The sequence below is a fragment of the Eschrichtius robustus genome, chromosome 17, assembly GCF_028021215.1.
Source record: "Eschrichtius robustus isolate mEscRob2 chromosome 17, mEscRob2.pri, whole genome shotgun sequence".
NCBI classification, from domain to species: Eukaryota; Metazoa; Chordata; class Mammalia; order Artiodactyla; family Eschrichtiidae; genus Eschrichtius; species Eschrichtius robustus.
Window position 1 is genome coordinate 6,797,717 of NC_090840.1, and position 25,674 is coordinate 6,823,390.

The window sequence follows — 25,674 nt, forward strand, 5'->3', positions numbered from 1 at the left end:
TGTTTCTGTCACACATGCTATTCCATACAGATAGTTTCATAATTTTTATCACTGAAATGCATTTGCCTAATGCTTGAAAAAACATACTATTAGACAATTATAATAAAATTCTCAAGCATACTCAGCAACAAACATTCATTTCCTGAAATAAAAAACGGAGTCTCGTATTCACAAATCCCACAGCTTGGAAATGTATATGATACACAACATTTAACCTGTCAGCAGCCTCATTAGTGTCAATGAGTAGGAACTGGCAATCAGTAGATGGTGTGCTCTACATGTGTTTGTGTTTTAAAATGTTCCCAAAATAGCTCTGCTAGAGAAGTTGATATAAAACACTTCTACTGGACAAATGAATTTCAGTTTAGATTTTACTGTCTACTTAAAATTTTTTTGAGGAATTCTGTTTTTCATGTAACTGATCATTTATAGGTTACAGAGTTGATACCCAACTAATAATAATAATAATAATAATAATAATAATAATAATAATAAAGACTGGGTGGGTAAAAAATCATCTAAATTTCAATCATACCAAAATGTAAATGATCAAGAAAATCTGCAGAAAGACTAATGTGTGCTTGACTATCAAGAGCCCTAAGATATATATTTGCATGGCGCCGGTATTCAGTATCCATACAGCTATTAAGACATTTTTATAAACTGTATGAAATATGTGAGCTATTTCAAGATATAATTCTGAAAAACAGATTTCCATGTAAGAAGCCAATTTAGGAAGAAAACAACATAAACAATAGTAACTTGTGTGCTCAAGTGAAGCATCTTTTTAATTTTGAGTAATGAAGATGTCAAGCCAAATGCTAGAGTAGTTTAACTTAATTAGGTGGCCTATTTTTCCAGGCATCCTTTCATTTCCCATTGAAAACTCAGCTTGTATGCAAGGCAAAAGAGCAATTTTGTCTGTAATGAATACCTCCGGGACTGCGCAGAGTAATCATTTGAACGTTACACTGAAGACTGGTTTGAGTAACTAGTTTGGGCTTGTTAAGATGCCAGACTTTGTTGGACTAACTAGATTACTCAAAGCCTGGCAGCTTTGCTATTTTATTGGGTGAATGGTCAAAAAGTCAAGCTGACCTTACTCCCGAAATTTCTGCCAAAAGGAACCAATCTAAAAGTAATTGGTCTAATTTATAGTTCAAATTTATGTCATGATCATGGAAATTTTATGGCCTAACTCAAGAGATGTTTTTTCAAAAGTGCTCTTAAAAAATATTATACTTTCCAGGCCCTGTTGTCATACCTCATTTATATTCTATCTAACCCTGAGAATTTTCTCATTAGGAAAACATGTAACTAAAAATACAGATGTAGCTATTAATATGTTTGCAAACCTCAAAATATTACAATTCTAAAACAGTAGATTTAAGAGAACACTGCACAAAAAAGAACTTGGAAAGTCCTATTGGTTCTGCTGCCATTATATTGCATTTGACAAATAGCAATCCGATATTATTGTAAGAATAAATGCCTGTTATTATCTAGTCTATTATCACATTAGTTCTCTGAGTCTTGGACTTGAAATAATTCTCTGAGGAGACAGGAGTGCTGGTGTCTTTTGTTAATGTGCAAGGCGCTGACACCCAGGAGGAGGGGTGCTCCTGGAATGGAATGGGCATGGCCAGATTTGCTAAATGTCTGCAGAGCAGGGCTGAAAACCATTGCAAGTAGAAGACTCAAAGAATTAATGTGATTAAAACATGTACACAAAATAATGCTGCACACTTCCAACGTGTCGGGCATCATCTAAGCACAGGAGACCCAGAGAGAAAGAAGGGCGAGTCCTACCACAGTCAGGTGGGCAGGCTACATGCCACAGCAGGGCAGATGTGTGCCTCGGTAACTCCAACCAGGTGCTGGAGAGGCACGGAGGTGTGTAAGTAAGGAAGGAACATGGATCGTTCAGCAACAGCAAGAGGAGAGAAGGAAAGATGGAAATGAGGTAAGATGAGCTGAGTTAATGAGAACCTTTGAGGTCCAGAGTTCAGGCAGTAATTACATAGAAGGAAAAGAGGAGACAGATTCAGCAGCGATGCAGAGAAGCAGAGTCAGAACTATCTGGGATCAACTCAGGGCTGAGAGGGTAAGGGAGACTCTTCAAGTTCCTGTCTTGGGTGACGGGGCTGGGGGTGGTGTTAATTCTCACGACTATAGGCAATATAGGAAAAAAAAGAAGTCTGGGGTGAGGGAGTGGGCTGGAGGTGATGAATTTCGATTTGACGAATGGATACGTTGAGTCTGAGCTGCTGTTAGGGACAGGTGCCCAGGGAGGTTAGAAATCACACCTGAAACTCACATGAGAGCTGCCCTAGATGACGCTCTTCAACTTTTCCATTCAAGACGGATGGTACAAAATGCACGTTAAATGCTTAGTTGTAAGATTCCAGGAAAAAATAATATTGCTTTATTTTATCATAGTTATTTTTAATCTTGAAATTTGAGGAACCAGGTAAGAGAGACAATTCCAGTGCAGGAAGAAAAAAGAAGCAGAGAAAGCTGATTACAACCTGAAAATAATCTAAAACAGGATCTTAGGTCAGGACATGTAATACTTAGGGTTTACTATGATGCTCAGAATTAACAACAAAGATTAGTTCAAGCTTAAAGGATAACTGTTCATGGAAGGAAGGAGGATGGAAGGAAAATACGAAGAAGGGGAGAAGGAATGAAGGAAGCAAGGAAATAAAGAGGGAAAACAAGCAGAAAGAAATGGTTTATTGGAGTCAAGGCCAAGGTCAAGGAGGAAGTGATTTATTAAAAAACATGGTTCAATCAAGTAAGCAAATCTTCTCCATGATCTGACACCAGAAAAATCTTCTGATTTTCCCCGTCAGGTGATTATTTCTTGTGTGTATGTGTATACACACACACACACACACACACACACACACACACACACACACTCATTAAAAAAAAAAACAGTCCTTCTCAATCTTTTCCACACAGTTCCTGAACTGAGACACAGGTGAGAAGTGAAGAGTTCCTATGTCCACGGAACTGGTAAAGAATGTTGCCAGTGTGGCTGCAAAGCATGGAATGAATAGGTAGTTGTGGAAAATGATATTTTTGTAACTTCCATAGAAGAAAAAGAATGAGGAAAAGAAAACTGAAAAAATAAGTAAATAAATAGATAAATGACCTTGGTGCCATAGAAAGTTCCTATCAAGAGAACTGGACTCCTCTTCTGTTTCCTTTGATGTACTTAATTCAAATGAACATTTACATCTTGAGCATAATCAATCACATATAAGGAATCACAGAAGGTACTAGAATTGTAAGGGATGGAGAAAGGAGCTTGAGTTTTTCAGGGAAAGGGAAGGCTCGATCCCCAGCATGAGTGGACCTGGGCTATTCTGGAGAAGGGGCAGAGCTCTGGTGGGCAGCCCAATCCCCTTCCACCTCCTTGTTGTGTCCTTCGGCATGTTGGTCAATCAAACGTGACAGGTTAAGAATGACAAAGGAGTGTGTGATGGCCAGTGGCCCCTCCTCACGTCTGGCTTCCCTTCCGTTAGCCACTCACATTTTCTCCCAAACTATACAGAAGGGAACCTGCAAGTTCATGAGGTATCAAGCAACATGGGCCCCCTTAGCCAGGGTCTAGAAACCCACAAAGAAATCTTGCATTCCGTGGTTCAAATGCTACCCAGAGTAAGAAAAAGTTAAATGGTGTCTAAAGCACTGAGTGGCCAGCACACTTAGGGCTATTATAGGAGAAAAGAGTCAATATTCTAAGAACAAAGCCGGGAGAAGTGGAAATGTCATGGGTTTTTATTGCATACTTGTCAGGCTTATTATAGAGTGGTATATTCGATGTAAAAGCTGCCTATCAATTACAAAATTATATGCAAAACATTTTAAGGATTTGTATACACTAGCTTAAGAGGAATAGAATTCACGCAGTAGAGAGTGCCAGAGACCCCTCTGGGACTGTCTAAAAGAATACCATTAATTTTTACAGTGTCCTTCCATTTCTGGAGCCATTCCAGCACCGGCTTTCTATAAAAATCATTTCAAGTTTAGAATCATGCTATTTGCCTGCAGCAACATCACAGGAGCAGTAGTGTGCCATATGCTACTACTTAGCAACTTAGTCTGTGAGTCCCAAAGCATGTACTGATTTGACAATTGAACAGGAATTAAAATTGTTGAGAGATACTAAGAGGCAAGTTGTCTTGGATTACTAAACCATGCAGATGTTTGATGTTATGTAGGAAAAAGAACAAAGCTATTTTTTTTCCTGCAGGATGACTAAAATCTTATTTATAGTTGCCGAAAGGGGTAAATTGATTAAAATTCCCAAAAGAATACCAGGTAATGAATTCTTGAATATACCGTATTACAGCAAACAAAAGGAATGTTAAGTGTAAAATTTAGCTAAGGCCATTCAACTTATGTAATTTGTGGAGCTTATTCTCTGCCAGAGTGTGTATTATTTTACATTAGCTGAATTTTTGAAATAGCACATTCTAAAAACATTTTCATATGTGCTGCATTATTAAAAAATAGTTTGCTTCAGGCACACAAACCTGCTATATCTTTACAAAGCACATAAAGTGTCTGGAGCTCTTTACTCCTTCATAAATTATCACTGGTATTTAAAACATTCTTGGTAACTCTTGACTGAAATATTAAGAAAAATAATGCTAGTTGTTTGATTTTAGTCAGGGTTTAATATTATCCATTGTACTTGAATTTAAAAATCTAAGTTGTTATAATGTATATGCTTTGAATTTCCAATCCTTTATCCAAAAGTCTTTAAGACGGACATAATGATTCTCTGAAAGGGAGCAGCTGCTTTATAACAGCAATCATTTATTGAGTTTGTGTTTCTACTGTTTCAAACAAATTCAATTAGCCCTTACACTTCAAAACCCTAAAGGCAACAAAGAGATGATACCAGGTTGCTTTAATCTAATAGTAATACTAAACTTGTCAGTACAGTTTTGGGATTGATGGTTGGAAGAAAATTAATAGTAACATTTTTCATTTTTTAATCAAACAGTCCTACTCAGAACTACCTATGGATCCTGCCGGCTACTTAGCTGAATGAATTCAGTTAAGTAAAAATTCTAAATGCAAAGCCCAGCCTTCCAAAGGTATTCTGAGAGTGATCGACTCAGTTGAATGGAAGGAAGTGTAGTCCGGATCTTTGAACTTAATGATGACCTTCTCATCTGAACAATATAGTATAGTTTCCAGAATGTCTGCCAGAGAAGGCAGTGATCATAATGACTTCTAAATGCAAAGTTCATGGAGAGGCAGGCCTGCCTCTGTTTTGAGTTAAGCCTGAGACATTTTGTTCTCAGAGAGATTTCAAAGCCCCATAAAGTGCACCCCTGACACATACATTAGATTTAATTCACTGACAAGCACCATGAAGAAAAATAGTTCTATTTTTGTTCCCTATTCCCCCACCCTTCCCAGTTATCAAATCTATCTGGGCGGATATGAAAACAACTGTTTTCAATGTTTGAGTTTACGCTATAGTTACTGACACATGAAACTCCAAGCTACCATGGTTTTACTCTTCCAGAAAAAAATATGTGCAAGTCCACACAATGCTCCTGTGAACTCTCCCTCACTTTCATGTATTCATTTATTTGTTTTTGCTTACAAGGTTCTTACATATCATATTATAGTGGCCCCCTAGGGCAGTTACCATTTTGCTTCAAATGCCCTCTGTGGATCAAGGGGCCTGGTCTTAAGTATCTAAAAATAAATAGCCAAGCCTTCACTTCTATAAATGTAACCATTTACATTTTCATTGGACTTTTGTTGTCACTTCTCACGATTAAATACCTTGTCAACCATTCCCAGTGAAATGGATACAAACGTGCCCTTCAGAGGTTTCCCATCATATCACGGATTTTGGCTTGAAAACAGCCATAGAGCGCTTTCTGGCCGTGCGATTCTGGTGATCAATGTAACATTTTATTGAAAACTGCCCCAATAATTGATAATTAAAGCTATTTGTGACATGTGCAGCTTATAATGATTAACTCATCTATAGTCAGAAGCTCAAATAACCTGCACCTGTAAAGACTTTATTTCCTAAAGGTAAAACAACTGTTTAGGAAAGATCATGCTGGCAAAACAGCTGCTTGCCGTTCTGGAGAGGAAACAAGGTATTATCTTTCAACAAATGCCAACTCCGGTGTTTTATCAGCTCGATCTCATTAACTGGAAACAAGGCTTAAATGCTTTGTTTATAAATTATGATTATTCCTGATTGCCGCAGTTACTGATAGTGCTACTCATTTGCAATGCAACTCTTTGAATTTGTTTAATTACAATTGGAAACAAGGCAGAGAAGATTAATTAACCCACCTGGCTGGCTGGCACATAGTCCTGGCTCGGCTCTGTCATGCTCATATACATGTTCTCACCGTCAAACTGCGAATGAAATAATAGTAAACATTCAGCAATCTTGACTGTGTGCATGTTTGTTGTGTTTTTTTTTTTTTTTTTCCACCATCAAACTGGAAAACAGTAGCCATAAAAAAAAAATACTGTGGTTGGAAATACGGAAAATCTGTCACAGCAAGAGAGCCACATCTATACTTTGATGTTTCTGTTGTCATTTTCCTGACCCTGGATGTCAATGACTTGGAGTAATTAGTGCTCTAGTAATTACAGCAAGCAAGCAAGAAATGAATGGTTTCCTTTCATCCGCAATCTGTTTTAAAACAAAATGGCTCATTTTGCGTACCACGTATATACGTATTGCAGTTCGGTTGTAATGAAGTATTAAGTGGATGGCATGATTTCTGAAAGAAAAGGATAATGGAAAATATACTGAGGCACAGCTCAATGCATTCTGAGTTTGGCTCTCAAAAATGAAAAAGTGCAGAGTTTTCATAATAGACTGGAATTGGCTTCATCACAATAGCCTTATGATTAAAGAATTTTATAATAATATTTGAAAAGAGCACGTGCCACAAAAAGCATGGCTAAGAATGATAATAACAATGGATAACAATAAAAATATGCAGGCTCGATGATTAAATTTTCCTCTCCGAAGTTTTTCAAAGACACAGAATTAATGTAAGTATTACAAATGCATAGAAATCCATATACGAATTTACAAATTAGGAACAAGATGGGAGGAGAAAATTCCTGGGGGCAGTTGAGTGCAGAGCTGTGGAAGAGTTCAAACAACAACAACAGCATACTTTTCATTATTCGGGTTTCTGAAAGCAGTTAACCACTCCATTCAGACTTAATCCTCAGCTATCTTTAGTCACTTGATAAACGGGCAAAGCATTTCCCTTTTAGTTAAAAGAAGAATTTTCCCAAGGAAATAATCAAATGGACTAAATACAGCCAGCTTCAAAGAGCTGAGTCTGAATGTACTTTCACTGCAGACTAGTTTCAGACACGGGAACCTGAAAATCTGAGAAGTTATTTTTCAAGACAGAGCAGTGTTCCTGATGGAGATACACGCGCACGGTTCTGTGGATGTACTTGTACGCCACCGGAAAACTGTGTTATAGACATGGCAATAAGAGGCCCTGCGAACACTGGGGACACACCACAGCTTCGGAACTGGCTCTGAACTACAGTCAGCAGCAGTCAGTGCCCTGAAGAGTCACATAAACGTGAGCTGCACAAGTAAAGACCTCCCTGAGGACACTGAAGCACTCATCAAGTTCAAAGAACCAAAGGATTTCCTCACACATCATCCTGCAAATGTGTTTCATGTTTTGTGAACAGACTTACCTAAACCGATCTGAAGTCACTCGTTGAAAGATGTGGTTGTTGGGACAGATCAGAAATAGCACACCCAGAAAAGAACAGCTGGACAGTTTGGTTGCTCTGTCACCTGGCGTAGGAGCCCTGAGTCCCAGTGACTTACCCAAGGTTGGTTTTCCATCAGTCAGGTGAATGCCTTCAACCCAAAGATAGTCTAGCCCCACTCGATCCGCCTGTTACTCCTACCGGCTCAAAACCTAACAAAGAGCATCATTTAGCATTTCTCCACCGCCACCCACTGTTGGTTTGTTTATAAATGTTTTTAATGTTAAGATGCCAAAGAACCATTTAAAATATGGACAGTTTCTCTGACTGTAGCAAACTAAACTGAAGTAGTGAAGTGAATCAAATACTCCACTGCCTATGCATATTCTATAAATGTGTTACTTTCTATTTCATCTTCTCTTACTCATTTTCTAAATCTGGTGTCACTCTCAAGCCAACTAAAGCTTTGAAGTTTTGGTTTTAGTCTATCCAAAGTGTATGCTAATTGAATACATGCAATGTTACTGCTCCTAAGGACTCTTCCCTCAAAAAGTATCAGTGCTTAAGTAATATTGAGCCAAGGCTGAAACAGCGTTTTAAATAAAAGGTATGTGGCTACAGGAAAAACTATTTTTTTGAGTACATTCTATGTGCCTGTAACCTACCTGTATCTTTACACGTATTAACTGATTTAATTTTCACAACAACAAAGAGTTAAGGTATTATTATTACCTACAAAGGCACAGAGAATCAAAGCTAGAGGCTCAAAATTACACAGCTACTAAAAGGCAGGGCTGGGATTCAAACACAGGAAGCCTGACTTTCTAGCACATGCATGTAACCCCCATAACAAATATAAATATATTCTGAATCATAATGATGAGTTAGCCATCAATTCTGAAAATAATGTCAATATATTATCAAAGCAGAGTGATGACAGTATCTCAATGACGTTGAGATACTGTACAGAATTTCTATGGTACTGTGAGGCTTTCCAAAAAAAACAAGAGTCCCAGTGAGCTGGCAATTTAGTAATCAGGCTGGCGGAATATTCCTGGATGCTTTATAATTAAGCCTTAAAACACAGGGAGGTGGTTTGACGGTTAATTTTATGTGTCAATTTAGCTGGGCCACAGGGGTCCAGATATTTGGAAAAATATTCTGGGTGTGTCTGTGAGGATGTTTTTGGACAAAATTAACATTCGAATTGGTAAAATGAATAAAGCAGATTGCCCTCCCTACTGTGGATGGGCCTCATCCGATCAGTTGAAGGTCTGAATAGAACAAAAAGGCTGACTTTCCTGAGAGTAAAAGGGAATTCCTCCTGCCTGACTGCTTGACCTGGGACACCAGTCTTCCTGCCTTCAGACTCCAACTGAAACATCAGCTCTTCTTGGGTCTCAAGCCTGCCAGCTTTTGGACAGAAACTATACCATTTGTTATTGTTTGAATATTTTTTTTAATGAAGAAAAGACAAACAACTCCTGGGTCTCCAGCTTCCCAAGTACAGATCTTGGGACTTCTCAGCCTCTATAATCACGTGAGCCAATTCCTATAATAAATCCTCCCCTCTCTCCCCCCTGCTCCTTCTCCCCATGCCTCTGTCTATATATATATATATCAGTATATCTCTGCCTATATATATATATATATCTGTTGGTTCCATTTCTCTGGTGAACTCTATACAGGTGGCTTCTTCTATTACTATCAAGATATTCACAATTCCTCTGAAAGCTTATCTCTGGAGGACCTGCAACGTAGAGACACATAAAGAGATGACCTCTATCTTACACTACTGCCTGCTTTCTAGGGGAGCAGAAGCCACAGTGATTTTGCTGTGAGAGTCTCTGGCCTCACCATGCCCACTTCCTGTGCCCCGGTGCATGTCACATACATCCGTACCTCTTTGTCCAGACTGCCTTCCTTCCCTTTTACTTCTTAAAATGTTTCTTACACCCCTCAGTTCCCTTTAATCAGGGCTGTCTGTAGCCTCTGGGCTCCCTGTGGTAGCTTTCTGGTTCCAGGCAGGTTTTGTTGCTAGGGGACTAACTCCATGGGGCTGTGAGCTACAAGACAGTACACATCGTGGTTATCTTTAGTGTCTTTATAGCTTAGGGCTGGCATATAAGAAGTCCTCAGGCAATGTCTAATTAACAAAAATTAAACTATATTTGCTTGGTTAAATAGATCATCTTCCTAGAGAAGGCAATGACTTGAGAGCAGGAAGAATATCCAGCTTTTAGAGAATGGTTTGAAGGCTTCTGGGGGAAAATTCATAGTCTTACAGTGGATTAAAACTGGAGCAGAATTAAAATAGGAGCAGAAGCTCTTACAAAGAAAAAAAAAATGTACAGAAATAACCAGGACACCAATACTTAAATGCTGGAACCTGTTCTTCCTCAAGATTTTTATTCAATTAAAAAACATGTAGATTGACCAAGAATCAAGAGATCTGGCTATAAATTAACTTATGGCCTCTTTTTGAAGAATTTTTGAGTTGCCAAGCAAAGATACATGTATGTCAGAACAAGCCTGGTCATCCCTCCTGTGTTTGGACAAAGTCTTGAGCCCGGGGAGAAAAATAAGCCAAGATCCCAGTGCCCCAGCCCACCCTCTCAACCACAGACTGCTTTCAGGTTAATGTCATCCTTGTACTTTTTACAGCTCCACCCAACCACACCCTGGTCCAGGAGCTGGTTCCAGGGATCTCAACAGGCCTTGTGCTGATGCAACAGTCTTAGAATGCAACCTGTGGCTTGGGTTGATGTCTCGTTGCCATCTGAAGTTGAATTACAGTGCACAGAGTCCTAGGATTTCGGTCTTGGGAAGGTCCCTGAAGGCATCATATCTGAACCCCTCATGTTATGACTGAAGAAACAGACTTTCTACTGGTCATGCAGTACATCTGGGTATAGAATCAAGGTCTAGATTCCTAGTAGAAGAGTTTTCCACTATGACACACTGCATCACCCATATACTCCATCACCTATAAAAAGTGAGGGAGCAGACTCTACGGCTACTGTTTTATACTCCATCGTAAATAATAAGTGGGGGATCAGATCTCCGATGGTCTGTGTGTGGCTTGTTTACATACCCCCCAGTCTGGAAGGCACAGTATTTGCGTTATTACACTAATGACCCCAGTTCACTTCATCTGGACCACATATTAGATGAACCTTATTCATAATTGTTGTAATAACATGATTTTATTAAAAATAACTAACTTCGGGCTTCCCTGGTGGTGCAGTGGTTGAGAGTCTGCCTGCCAATGCAGGGGACGCGGGTTCGAGCCCTGGTCTGGGAAGATCCCACATGCCGCGGAGCAACTGGGCCCGTGAGCCACAACTACTGAGCCTGCGCGTCTGGAGCCTGTGCTCCGCAACAAGAGAGGCCGCGACAGTGAGAGGCCCGCGCACCGCGATGAAGAGTGGCCCCCGCTCGCCGCAGCTAGAGAAAGCCCTCGCACAGAAACGAAGACCCAACACAGCCAAAAATAAATAAATAAATAAATAAATAAATAAATAATTTAAAAAAAAAAAAAAAACCTAACTTCATTTCCTTACTCCTTACGTGTGTTACAGTTATTATTCTTAGAAGTCAGCTGAACTTAGGCATTATAAACTTTTCAAAATATATCTGAGCATCCTAGGACTTATAATTTCCATGTATTCTCAATTTAAAACCTGAAGCAAAGTTTGAAGGAATAAATAGGCTGACTTATTTAAATCTAAATGTAAATGGCATCAACTCAGGATTAGGCTTTCTGAACAAGTGCGTTATACTCTTTCTCGTGTTTTTATTTCAAAGCACCAGGGGATGCAATCACATAAAAAGTCATTTATAATCTTCTACTACACTTTTTAAAAATTGTTTTCAGAGGATATTAACCAAACCCATAATCCCAAAGAGCTTTTCAAACTAGGTAGTTATTATTTCTTCTATTTAAAAACTGAAAGCAGACATCCAACACCGTCTGAACACAGTGAACGATGAGCAGAAATGAGCAATATTAGGCTCCCAAAACCACTAACACAAGAAAAATCAAAGATAGAATGTGAAGTATAAAGCAATCACTGGCACCGGTATAGGAAATGGGATCTATTTAGGGAAACCATTAGAAGAAAACCAGAAAACTGCTGCTGGGGGAGGATGGCGGGACCTCATGGGATTCATGAAACAGTACCACATTGTATCTCCCGTAAAAGCGAAAACCTTATATTTCTGGGTGTTCTCTGAAGGAATATTGGATACTCTGTTTTGTTTTTTTTTTCTTTTAAAGGAGCTAAAAATGGAAATGTTTATAACAGAGAGTTAATTTGAAATTTCTTAGAAGATAATAAATCATTATAAGACAGGGTAATATCGTCAAAGTAAAATATCCATTTTTTACTGCTTGGCTCAATATAAGATTAAAAGTCACTTTTTTTTTTTTTGGTAATGAAAGAAATTGCATAAGTTTGGTCGAAGAAAGCAAAGACTTTTGCTGTTTCATGTAGAGCAAAGCATCTTGAAAGCTATAGCATAACGTGAAAGGTGGTAACACGCGCTGGGCACAGCTGTCACCGCTGTTCACACGCAGAGTAATGTGTAGCCAATAAAAATAAAGCAAGGTGAGCTCCTAGCTTACTACGCATCCTCCGTTCTCCAGGAACAAGGTCAGGAGACACTGGAGAGGGAGTATGTGTTTGTTTATCTTCCAGCTTCAAGGCTGACTGTGGAAATGTGAGATGGTCTAAGGCAGTCCGCCTCCATGCTGAGCCAGGCTGAAAGAAACTGGTACTGAGCACCGGGGGCTGGGAAAGCAGCTCGCATGCACTGAAAGGAGACCAGCGGAGCACAGCCCATCAACACCCAGAGAAAAGGAAACAACTACTGTTGGTGCTTTGAATGGATGTGCGTTACAACCTGGGAGCACACAGAGCTGAACCAGGAAAGAGAAACCCCTCTCGGTCGGCTCCTGTCACTTGAACTTGAGTGGTAAACACTCTGCTGCAGATCTGAATGGCATGGAGAGGAAATATGATCTGGGCAGAGAGTGGCTGCTTGAATACTTGGCCCCTGGAGGAGGAGAGAGAGAAAATATCATCCCACTTGGCTATAATGTCCCAAGTAGAACACTATACCCACCGCTTAGAATCTAGGCTCCATTTGGGAACTGAATTTATATTCTCATCTTTGTCCTAGTGATATATTTATTTGGGGAAGAACTGTATATCATGTTTCTGTTGTTAACTTTAATAACTGACATTTTCAGCAATAGTGCTATGCATTTACCTTGATCCTGTCCTCATAAACGCTGTCCTATACCAAGGCCCAATGGCATGACCCGTACGGTAGCAGCAGTCTCCCTCTGCTGTTAAGGATACAGCTACAATGAAATGTGTGTTTGCTTTTTTAAACAACACACCAAACTTATTAACTCAAATGCACTCTGTATTAGTTTAAGTAGTCACACTTAAAAGTCACACTTAATGGCTCCACACTTAAGATAATGATGCCATAACGGTTCAAACGAGTTTTAACCTTTGCAGGCACTTTCTAACCACATTAAATATATTAAGCCATTTAATTTTGGTAACAGTCTTGTAATATGGTAACAACTGTTACTCCCATTTTACAGATGACAAAACTGAGATACAAAGGAGTTAAGTAACCTGGCTGTGATGGATCCAATCACATATTCCCCAGGTCTGCTCAGCCTGCTTGACCCTCAGGCCTTGGCCACTGGCCTTTAATTCCATAGTTCTCATGGTGATAAAGTCGCCAGACCCACCATTCCTGCTGCCACCACAAGTACAATTAGAGGTGCCCCAAGCCCACACCAACTGACATCAAGAGGCTCTGCCCCTGGGCCAGAGCCGAAGAGGTTCTGCCTTGCTGAGTCTGTGCAGAAGGGCTGGTAACAGACCCTGAGAGCATGGGGGAAGTACGCCCGGGTGGAGAGGACTGGCTCCCGGCGGTCCCTGCGGCCTTTTTAGAGAAGTCCCTTGTGCCCCACAAGCAGCGGCGATTGGCTGCAAAGCTACGGCAAGCCTGGAAACACGCGCCTTGTGTTCCGTTCTCCCTGCTTCCCTGCTGTGGTCCCCCTCGCTCTGGATTCCCTGGGCCAGTTCTCCCAGCGTTAACATGTGAGCTTTCACCACAGGCTCTGCTTTCTGGGGCACCTGGACCAAGACAATGCCCGGTGAGTGGCCCAAGGTTAGTTAAGTGACAGCTCTTAACTGCAATGCTACATTTCGTGCCGTCTTTATTCTGCTTCTATTATATTATTGAGTCATTAGCTCTATTTTAAATGCCGATGCAGAGACAGAAACAAATTTACGAAACAGTAATCAACAGAACTAAGATTTTCCAATACCATGAAAATATCACTCCATTTGAAAGAAAAAAAATATGCAAGTTTTGAGAAAACTTCATTAACCCCAAACTCCCAAACACAAAGAAATCCATTTTCATTATACATTATTTAAGAAAGAAAAGAATGTGTGGAAAAAATCTTAATTATCACTCCAAATCCATCCTGGTGCATTTAATGGAAACAACTTTAACCAAATCAAAACACACGTGATACATGACACTAGTTTTTACTAAAAGCCCTCCACATGGTGTCTGATATCAGAAAATCAGGAGCAATGATTTCTGATTCCATGTAGAAGTCTTGTTTTGAAATGAATTTCCAAGTAATTTCTGAATTTCTATAAAGCAAAAAGCTGTAAAACTATATACTGTGTAGTTGAAACTCAGTGTAGTTTCAAATGATTGTTTCAGAATATTCCCCTGACGTATCACGTTGTAGACAAGTTTTTCTGAATCCATCTACTAAGAGAACAATTTGAGAAGTACACTCAAGCTTGCTGGCAATCCTTACCTAAGCGCACCATTTCCACATCACATCAGCTCTCACCTCACTTACCACACACAGTACCTAAATCCTGCATGGACGTGGAATGAAAAGTATGAAAGTCATTATTTTGGCGGGGGGGGGGGGGGTTGGCTCTTTTATTTCTAGTATTCCTTTTAAAGCACAGTGAACATTTTCCAGTATCTGACACGTAGAGAAAAAGGTGAGAATATTTTTCACACGTCTGGTCTGGAAGAGCACGCTCTATTCTGGGAACCTCAAAACAAGAAAAATGTAAGACTAGAAGTTCAGAGCATCGAGACGGTTCTGAGACTTGAACGACAGATGTAGAAAAAGATTAACAGAGAAGTTACATTTAGACTGGGATGGAAACTTTTTAAAAAGAGTTGAGGACAAACAATTATTGAATAATTTTGAGAGTAAAAGTAGTGGTACCAAATAAAAATACAAATAGGAAGGTACAGAGTTATTAAGATGGAGATTCTCACTTCCCTATTATTGTTACTCAGAAAATAACACTGAGGCTAAATATAACAATGATGTTACAGGAACAGACTTCTGGTCATTAAAATCTCCTAATGGTAGGACAGGTGTTGAAATATATTTTGGTATGTTCACGGCAAACCTGACCAATTAGAAATATAAGAAGCTCAGTTTAGATCTACTCCATTTCCTTTCTGAGATCATATATAACATTTATATTTTCAGGCTCCAGAGAGTTTCTGTTTTCTGAATGAAAACATACTGACATTTTGAAGAACTGGATTAAATCTTTCAAGTCATTGAGTATAAATCTGTCCATTAGGAAAGGAAGCAAAGCTCTGTTGGCATGGATCTTTCACTTTAAGGAACTTGAGAAGTCAATCCGTTTGTTTTATCAAAAGGAGTATACTTTTTAAATTTTCTTTGAGATCTTCATATACTATATAGTTACACTTATTTTTACATCACCTTCTTTGACATTTAACCCATGATCCCATGTAAAACTTTCCCTGCTGACTTATCCACATTTTTATGAAGACGATGGCATAATTTTCCTTGCTTTAGCTTAAGACTTCATGCATAAGATGCGCCCTTCCCCAGGCATATTCATTACATGTACTTATAGAGTTTTCAATTCCAAAGTTTCTTTTTATTGTTTTCATGTTTACAGTAGTTCTAACTAGTCCCCCTCCTCATTCTCCCACTCCCATTTGAATTTTTTTTTGGTAGCATCCTCCCAGATACTTCGTCCTCCTTTTGGACAACATCCTTCTTATAGCATGATATGGTGCCAGAAACATGTCAGATCCGAAACAGGAAGTCTTGTTGCTGGAAACTGCAAGCCTGCTTCTACTCAAAGCCTTATTTATACTGCATGGTGAGAGGAGATTGGTTTCCTTTGTTTTACTTTCTGGAATGTCACCATGTGATGCTCTTTTACTGAAAAATTGAGAGAATATCACCACATGGTACTATCAGGGGTGAACCATCTAGCATGGTCTTGCTGCCATACAGTAAAATGTAATGGTAATCAACACAGTCCCAGATAAAAATGTGGTAATCATTCATTCAACAAATGCTCATTTTCGCACCCACTGTGTGCCAGGCCCCGTTCACAGTGATAGCAGCTAAGCTAACATTTATTTTATACTTACTGTGTGCCAGATGCACACATGCATTCACTCATTTAATCCTTATAACAACCCTGTGAAGCAGGCAGTATTCATGTCCTTTGACCAATAAGGAAACTGAGCCTTAAAGAATTAAGTCACTTGGAAGGGGTAGAGCAGAGCCTCAATTCCAGGTCTGTTCGAGGACAGAAAAGTACCTACTAGAAGAACATCTGCTAAAGGGAAACAAGGCCCTTGCAAAAGAAGAGGATCAAGCAACATGAAAGTTTCAGGTATCCCAAAGTGACTGTACAATGAATGAATATCGTTTCCAATTCAATGGCTACCAGGACAGCAGACTTCGTTATATTATTTTAGTGACAATATCCACTTAATGACAATGGGTATTTCCTCTAAGTACACACTTTATTCCATAGTCAACGCTAATGGGACCAGAGCAGTCACTAGAGGCAGAAAGTGTGTTAGGAAGAACACAGAGTTGAATAATCCAGAGTAGGGTTTGAAACTCATGTTTGCCCCTCAATAGCCGTGAACTTGGGAAGACACGGCCTCTATGAGCCCTCAGTGGCCCTCTCACAGGATTGTCATGAAGACCATACCCGCTTGGGGAATCGCCTGGCACAAAGTACATGACTAGCTGATTCTCAAAGAAAGTCGCTTACCTTTCTGATTACTGCTTGATGACCTAGACTAAGCCAGACTCAGTCCATTAAACTAGTCTTCCTTCTCCTCCCCCACTGCTTCAAATCTTTCAATGCTCCCTAAGGTTTTCAAGGGAAATTCCAACTTCCTTAGTTTAGAACGAAAGGTCCTTCATGATGAGAACAGCAGTGCCACTTGTTTATGGATGGTGCCCACGCTAAACAGCCAGTGCCAGTGCCATGCCAATGTTAAACATTTTTAACACCACTCCTGTCTACATCTCATGTCACTGATTGATATATGGGCAACAAATCCCTGCCTCTGTTCCTCCCCGTCATTCCTTCTGCTTGGAACACCTTTCCACCTCCCCCTCCATTAGTCCTCTCCCAATTTTCTAGTAAAAAGATGATCAGAGAATTGATCAACCAACCTGGAACACTTCTGAAAAGTGAAGGGAGGTACTATTACTAAATATGATTGAACAACAGGCATACACTTGGCCTCTCCCAGACAAGAAGTATCTTCCCACCAGAAGGTAAGCCTTCTCTGATGTCACTGATGACTTAGGGTCCCTTCTCTGTGCCTCCATAAGTTCGCTACAGCATCAGGTGCTTATTGCAGCCTGTATCTCATTGTGCTGTCACTGTTTTGTGCTACCTGTCTCCTACGCTGGACTCTGAACTATTAGAAGGCAGGGACCTTCCTATTTATTTTTCTATCCCCAGTACTTAGCATATGTCAAGCACACAGTATTTACTAAATAACATTAAATGAATGATTAAATAAATTCAGTGCAATAGTGTGAGAACTAAAAGCATTTCAGGTATCTCACCATTCTGTTATTCTGCGGTAGTATTTATTCCATGTGCTTTCATTTCCAAATCAATTTCCATCCATGAAAATAACTGATCCTCCAGGGGCACGGGACAAAAGCTTCTGTAAACCAGATCACACTCCAGTTTTCCATTTCTTCCTGTTCTAAAGGGACCGATTTTTTTTTTTTTTTTTTTTTTCAGTCACTCTAGTTTGGATAATGTGAAAAGAAGTTCATTTTATGAGCGCCTAGATAATAGTGAAAACCTTCACGGTACCAAATAGGCAAGCCCAGCTCCAGTAAGCAGATTGTGCCCATGCTGCTCCAGATCAAGCTGGTTTATTTTTTCACACCGACGTCAAGCTGCTGGTGAACACTTTGCTCTCTGAATCATCTCCAAATCTATACCAGCAAGCTAATGAAAAGCCAACTGGATTGGCAGACAGAGTGCAATTCATTCCTCCCTTTTTCCCATGTGGTCTTTGAGTAATTCAGGGCCTCTTATTCCCTTGCAGGTATGGCAGAATAGCAATGGAGTGGAAAAAAGAAAATAGTAGTGTAATTACCAAATAAATGAAAACTTTGTAGAGCATCATGTGTGTGTATGTGCATGTAAATACGTACACGTTTTTTACATACGTACATATTTATTTACTGTATGTGTGTACAAAATATTTTTCTCCTGAAATGTTATTTATTTGGTTTTTATTTAAGTTATTTTAAGCTACATAAGGGAGAAGCTATTATGGTTCAATACATTAAAAACTGCTACACAAAACTGCAGGAGAAATTACCTGAAAATGCAAAGGATTACTGAACTCTTCTTTTAATTCACAGAGAAAATATTATGCTGTCACGGCAGGCTACATCATATCACATTCACTAAAATTGCTTCAGGCAGATTTATTGTCATAAAATGAAGATTTCAGGCAGTTTTTGGCATAAAAATGCAATATTATACTTAAATATTAAATATATAGTAGTATGATATAGGATGATATAGGTTTCCTGTTGCATTTTATTTTCCTTAGCTTATTAGCTTCATACATTAAATTATCCAAAAGGTAACAACTGCTCATTGTATTTTACGGAACTATATATAACAATTTTTGTTCTAGTCCAACAATTGCATAACCTAGCTAGATACTTAAGCTGTTTCAGTAATCAGTTAAATGTTCCTTATAATGCTCACATCAAAAAAATTATGTAATCTCTACTACTCTGTAACCTATAATTTCACTTTCTGTAGGAAACATTACATTACTAATATCTTTTGCACATTTCATATTTGCTATGAAAAATTCTGGCATAATATATTTTTATAACCATTAAGTAAATTAACATTAATGTTAGATTATGTAGTTTCAGGAATTTTTGTTTGAAATGCCTTCTGAATAGTTCTGAGTGGAACATACACATTTTAGATATATATATATATATTGAGTCTTGTCTCCAAGAAACTCTTCAATGTTACTTGAGACATTAAACTTGAAACAAATAATTTAAACATGTATTGAAATAAGAATAGGATGGCAACTAAACATTAGAGCAAATCAAATTATCTAAGATGGATTTTAATTTTAAAAGCAGAATGATGTTGCTTTTTCTTCAGAGTTAACCCAACTTTTCTCAGAAAGTTCTATTATAGTGCCTACTCCCCATTCCACATAGTTTAGGCAACAAAGCTCTTCGGACACATGACAGGAAAATATCCCACATCTAATATTTAAAATCCGTATTTTACAATATCCCCACTGCATACCATTTTCAGGCAGTGAACCTGCCTTTGTAATAATCCGTTCATATCAGTGGTTCCACAAGCTAATAGGGTTTCTCAAAACGTGTACACTTGAACCTTTAAGTAAAATTTTAAAACTGTACTTTTTAAAAACAGTACATTTTCACCCTGATTCTTGAAAAGGAAAAGGCTTGTGGATGTGTATTTTTAGGAAAGCCTACGAGGCGCCACGCTTTTTCCCCATCAGCAGTCACTGAAGACTTTTCAGTCAAACGTTCTTTAAGGTGAGAGGCCGACTTAATGAAGGGTTTCTGTAATGCCAACTACATCAACCATATAGTTTGGCCATTCCATTATTTAGATGGTAATTTAGCATTTCTTTGGATCTTTTTGTATTCAACATTTTGTTTTGATGTTTTTTCAATTGTTTGGTTCATCCTATTTAATAATATCAATGATAGATATAACACAATGAATGCAAGCCGTATCGTCTATGGGAGTAGTTCTCAACTGGGGGAATTCTGTCGCCGCTTTTGACTGTTACGACTGAGGGGTGCTACTGGCATCTAGTGTGTAAGGGCCAGGGAAGCCTCTGCCCCTGCTGCGGTGCACAGGACAGCCCCCACAGAGGAGAACTGTCCAGCCCCAGTGTCAACAGTGCTGCTCTTGAGGAACCCTGGTCTGTGGAACGGGTTGAGTCTGAGGTTTTGGTAAGCTGTGACATGAGAGAGAAGATTCACTATGAATTGATTCATTTAAGTAATAAAGGTAACTCAAATCCTAAATCAATTCGTAAGTCTATTTAAAAAAAAAAATCATTTCGATACGGCCTAAATAGTTTGTACAACGCAATGTAATTACCCAACTCTTACGGGGACGATAGCAATATTCCAGGTGCTTTGGGTATGGTGTTCAAAACAACAGGTAAAGAGCCCTCGTCATCCCATGCTTACAATTCTATTACTTCAAAATAAACATACGCCATATTACTTAAACTTTGGAGTTATAATTACTCTAGGTAACTACCGAATAACAAATTCTTCAAACGACACACGAAAACTGCCACTTGTCATGATTAAAACCTAAAACGTCTAAGAAAAATTAGTGATTTGTTACTTAGGATTCTATTTATCTTTTCATGTACAAAACTAATTATTTGTTTGCAAAATGTTGCATCTTCATTAAAACCATTAATATTCTGAGTAGATGGCAGTATTCATTTTATAAATAAAAAAGGAATTTCACCGTGTTTCATGCAGTTCTTAGGACAATGAATATTCCCACATGATGTTATCTGTCTAAAACGGCAGTTCTTTATAATAACACAAAGCAGTTATTGGTACATCTAATTCATAGTATCCATTATTTTTCAAGCAGTCTTCCTGGATATCAAATAGGCATATATATTACTCTTTGAGAGATACATATGTAATATGTGTATATAATATTGTTGGGAGAGTGTAGACGCTATTTACCAAACCCTGTCTTCCCCAAATACTGTTATATTTTAAAATATAAAGCCATCTCTTCAATTTTTCTAAAAAAGGAGAGTCTATGACCAGGTTATCTTCTAAAAAAGCAAGAGCAAATAATCTAAAATTAATTAATAAGTCCTCCTAATTTGTTAAGTATTCCATATTTCTTAGGCAGCATGTTTATCCCCCCAATCATAACTTCATTGGTTAATAAAGTTATGAGGTTCATTCACTGAGAATGTGGTGGTTAGGCATTGAGGTAAGTGTCTCAGGGATGTTCAGAGCAGCTAAGGGAAGTCAGCAAGGGATTTTAGACGGCCCCAGGCAATTCACAAAGTAGATGATCTGCCCAGCGGACAACTGGAAGTCAGAAAGGGCAGCCGATAAGGCCACTTCAGTTTGAGTGGGAACAGAAGACACAGGAAGTCAGCAGTGTTCAGGGAAAAACATCTACATTTAGGCAGAACTCTGGGAGGAGTTGGTCTGGGTCCTTCGCATCTTAAAACGGTAGACACTCTGTGCTGCTGGGGCCGACCTTTCAAAGTGGTTCAGTAACTTTAATGAAGAAGGCAAGGAGTATGTATGCAAAGTACTCTGATGATCTTAGAGGAAATAAACTACTTGTATGTTTATAAATATTTAAATACTATTCCCTCCCAGATAGAAAAGTATACATTAATAGACGTGCTTTGTAAAACAGCGTATCATTTAGCTTTTTAGAAGTGAACAAACTTCACTTTCTAGAGCAGTTTTAAGTCCGCAGCAGGACCGAGCACGAAGCGCAGAGAGCTCTCACACAGCCCGTCCCCGCGCACGCGCGCAGCTTTCCCCCACTTCCGACATCCCTCACCACAGCGGGGCGCTTGTTACAATCGCTGAACCTGTACTGACACGTCATTATCACCCAAAGTCCACAGTTTACATTAGGTCTCGTGCTTGGTGTTGTACATTCTATGATTTTGGACAAATGTGCAATGATATGTATCCACCGCTATGGTATTGTACAGAAAAAGAGCTATATTGGTGCCTTTTTTGGTTCAGTATTTGTTGTCTTTACAATTAGAGTTAAGAGGATTCTTTTTAGCCAGTACTGCCTCTACCTCCAAAAAAATACTGTTGCTAAAAATAAACCCCCTCGTCTAAGCTTCTACTTGTAGTCCTTTACCGCACTGAGAATGAACTGGATTTTTCTTAAATTAACATTAGGGAGGAGTTACGGAAAATGACATGCCTATTCAACGCTCTGCTCATTTGACATGATATCTTTCCAGAAATATCGGTAAGTAGACACAGGATTTTACATGGATTAATATGTTAGCAGTCGATTTCACAAAGAGGCAATACCACAATTACCGAATTTCTGAGAACATTTCCAGCCATCCCCACCAGTCTTTCTAGGTTGGTGACGAGGAATGTCTGCAAGCGACTAAATTTATATCATCTGAGCAGAAACCTCCATTTGTGTTTCAGGCTATGTTGATACACAACGGAGTAGAGAACTGGCAATTATCCTATTAATTTGGTGAACGTGGACGGCCACACCAGATATTTCAAACCACCAAATAGAACTTTTTTTTGTCTCAACGATCTACTTTGTTAACCAGAGAACTGCCAAGACTCCAACTTTGTTCTGTTCTGGATAAAATTACAATTTCTCAGCATCTCCAGTATCAGCTACTTAAGGGAAATATATGGAGAAATGTATGGATGTAAATGTATGGATATTTTTGCATTGAAGCTGTACTTCTCACTCCATACTGATGATGTAGCGTGAAACACAGAAAGAACATAGATAGTTATGGCTATTTTTATCCTGCTTCTCAAATAGCCAGTATTAAAAAGTATATTAAAAAGCAATATGGCATCGCGGCTAAGACCAACAGCTTTGGAACCAGCATGCTTGAGTTCTAATGATGGCTCTGCCTCTTACTATATATGTGACCAATGCCTCAGTTTTTCTATCTGTAATATGGGAACGTAATAGTGCCTATCTCATGGGTCACTGTGAGGATTAAATGAGTTAGTTCAAATGAACTGCTTAAAATAGAGCTCGGATCATGGTAAGCAATGAATAAATGTAGCTATTATCCTTATCTTAACCTCATCATTAAGATTGGTTAACCCATGAAGGATCTCTGAGGGATAATGAAAATGTCCTAAAACCAGACAACTCGGTAAATTTAATAAAAAATCATTTAATTGTCCATTTAGCACAGGTGAATTTCATGGTAAGTAAAAGGCACCTCAATAAAGCTGTTAAAAAAACGAAACAAAATAAAGATTGTCCAGCCTTATTAACTCAATAGCATTAGGCTCCTGAGCTGTAAAGCCTGAGAGGAAGAATGGAGAAGCACGGGGTAGGGGGGGCGGGGAAAGGAAGAGAGAAAATCTGAGGGACCTACAGCCGGCCTCTCCTTCTCTCCCATCGTGTGAACTGCTTCTTACTACAGTGGTAGAGGGGCTCATCAGCTGTCTCCTGTGCACTGCTTCTCAGCCTGCCCTCCCAGAGCCCACTGTCTAGCACTGGAAGATAACTTTGAAAAAGCCTAAGAGTTACTCCTCTGCTGAGAACACGTTTTGAGTCTACTCCTAAACCTTCCATTTCCTGCAGCCCTGCTACTTAAAATCAAGTACAAACGAACCATACTCAATCACTTTCTCACTTTCATTATCTCACTGACCGATGATTTTAAAAATTTGTTCACTGATTCAATCCTTAATTCAGCATTTATTATGCTACCACCCCTGTGCTCCAAGCATATTCCCAGAAGGTAGAGGGGAAAAAAAGACCAAGATAGGGTGGTGCCTGCCCTCAAGAGCCTCATAGTTGCTAATGTGGTTTAATCAATCTGGATATGGCCCTCTTTTAAGTCTACGCACTGTTTCCCAAGTAAAAAAAAAATCTTGAACCTTCTCTGAAGCTCCTGCCAACTTTCTGATGTAGATAATCCCTCTCACTCCCTCATCTCACGAGTCAAGAGGCAGAGATTAGAATTGGTTCCTTCCGGAACATCACTCCACTGCCACTTTCAACTTGTTCTCTTTTGGAGTCTACATCATCTGCTCATCCCACATTTTTCCTGTCTTAATTGTCGTCATCTGCCATTTCCTAGGACACGTCTACTATCTTCCCCTTTGTATTCATTACCTTTGCTGGTTTCAATGTCCCTGTTACTGATCTCTTCAAAATTACCATCACTTTTTTGTTGTTGTTATTGCAGTTTTAACGAGTCACTGCACTTCAACTTCCTGTGGGCACTGGTAGCAATGCGGACTTGTCACCATACAGAATGCCTCTACGGATACTGAGTTGTAAAATTCCTCGCTCTGACTAGAATTTCTTCCCCTTCCACTTCTTTCACTTTTTAAACTTCTGAGTCTTCTATCTACTCTTCCAATTACCTTTAATAACTCCACCTCCCTCTAATCTTGGTTCCACTGACTCCAAGAAGATGCAGACTAGATTTCAGAGTTGGCCATTTCAAGGGAGCTCTATTACCCCATTTTTTTTGACATCTTTGACTTTTTCCCCCCTACCTGTCTTACCCTTCCCCAAACTGGGGAAATTCCACTCTCTTGCTTTCCTTGTCTCTGCTTCAGAGCTACATGAAGCTGCTAGAGACAATCATGAAGTTGAATTAATTAATTACACTATGCACTTGTGTTTTCCAATCTTACCTACATGTTAATTATTAGCTCAGCCTTTTTTTGAGCAGGGGGAATCATATACCAGGCTTCAATTTTAGAACTTACTCTCAGAATTATATTGGATGGATTGCGTTAAGAGAAGCCTGGGGATAGAAGACCAGTTAGAAGACTAGGCACTTTGGACAAGAGATGATAAGGATGTAGATTAGGACTGAAAGGGTGGGAATGGGTATCTGAGATCTATAATCTGCAGGATTTGGTATGCAAGGGGAGAGAAGTACTTGAAAGATATTTAAATTATGAGATTCAGTGACTAAGGAGCACGAGATGTGTCACTAATAAAAACAGAGGAACAGTTTTAGAAGGAAGCCTTGAATACAGTCAATGTGGGATTCCAACAGGTTTCTTTGATGACAATGGTCAGCAGGGAGTAAAAAGAAAAAGATGGATGTAGGTGGAAACTCTCATTGAGAGTTTCTAGCACATTCCCAACCTAGCCTAATCTGAGCTTTTTCCTGAGAATCCTTTAATAGTCAATCCCTGATGAGCTCTCCCCAATGGAGACCCTGCTTCCTACTATAGAGAAAAAGCCACCTGGATAAGCCGCCTCAATTCTCCCCCTCTCCACCTCCAAACTTTTGTTTGAAACCAAATTCTTTCCTCTTTCCTTTTGGTTTCAGAGATACTTTTTCCCCCTTCTCAAGAATAGACCTCCCCTTGCACTCTCAACTATATCCTCCTCTGGTAATTTGTCCAATCAGTTCTTTCTCATCTTTATCACTCCTCTGACTACAAAATGGCTCAGCTCCTTCTTTATTCTTACAACAAAACAAAACCCAATCAATCAATCAATGGTTCTTTCCGAAACTCAATTACTCCAAGTTACTCATTTATCTCTCTCCTTTCCGTTATCACAAAATGTCTCAGAATAACTTGGTGGGCCTGCTGCATGCTTTTCCTAACCACTTACTCACCTGTCTCTTGAACCCGTGAAGTCTTGGGCTGGCATCTTCACTCCTTACACTGTGTTTCTCCTTCTCTTTCCCTCATTCAGAACTGACAACCAGTCCTTCCCTCTTGGGTCTCTCAGTCTTGGATTTTCGTGCTGATCCCCACAAAAGCCT

At 39.2% G+C, this 25,674-nt stretch overlaps 1 protein-coding gene across 1 annotated transcript in view; it reads right to left on the reverse strand.

The window, feature by feature from the left end:
• The window catches only part of TOX (thymocyte selection associated high mobility group box), a 296,786-nt gene that overhangs the window by 145,179 nt on the left and 125,933 nt on the right, over positions 1–25,674 (reverse strand). The window contains exon 2 of the mRNA XM_068526067.1: positions 6,349–6,414. Within this exon, the coding sequence (XP_068382168.1) occupies positions 6,349–6,414 (66 nt within the window). The remainder of the gene's footprint in view (positions 1–6,348; positions 6,415–25,674) is intronic.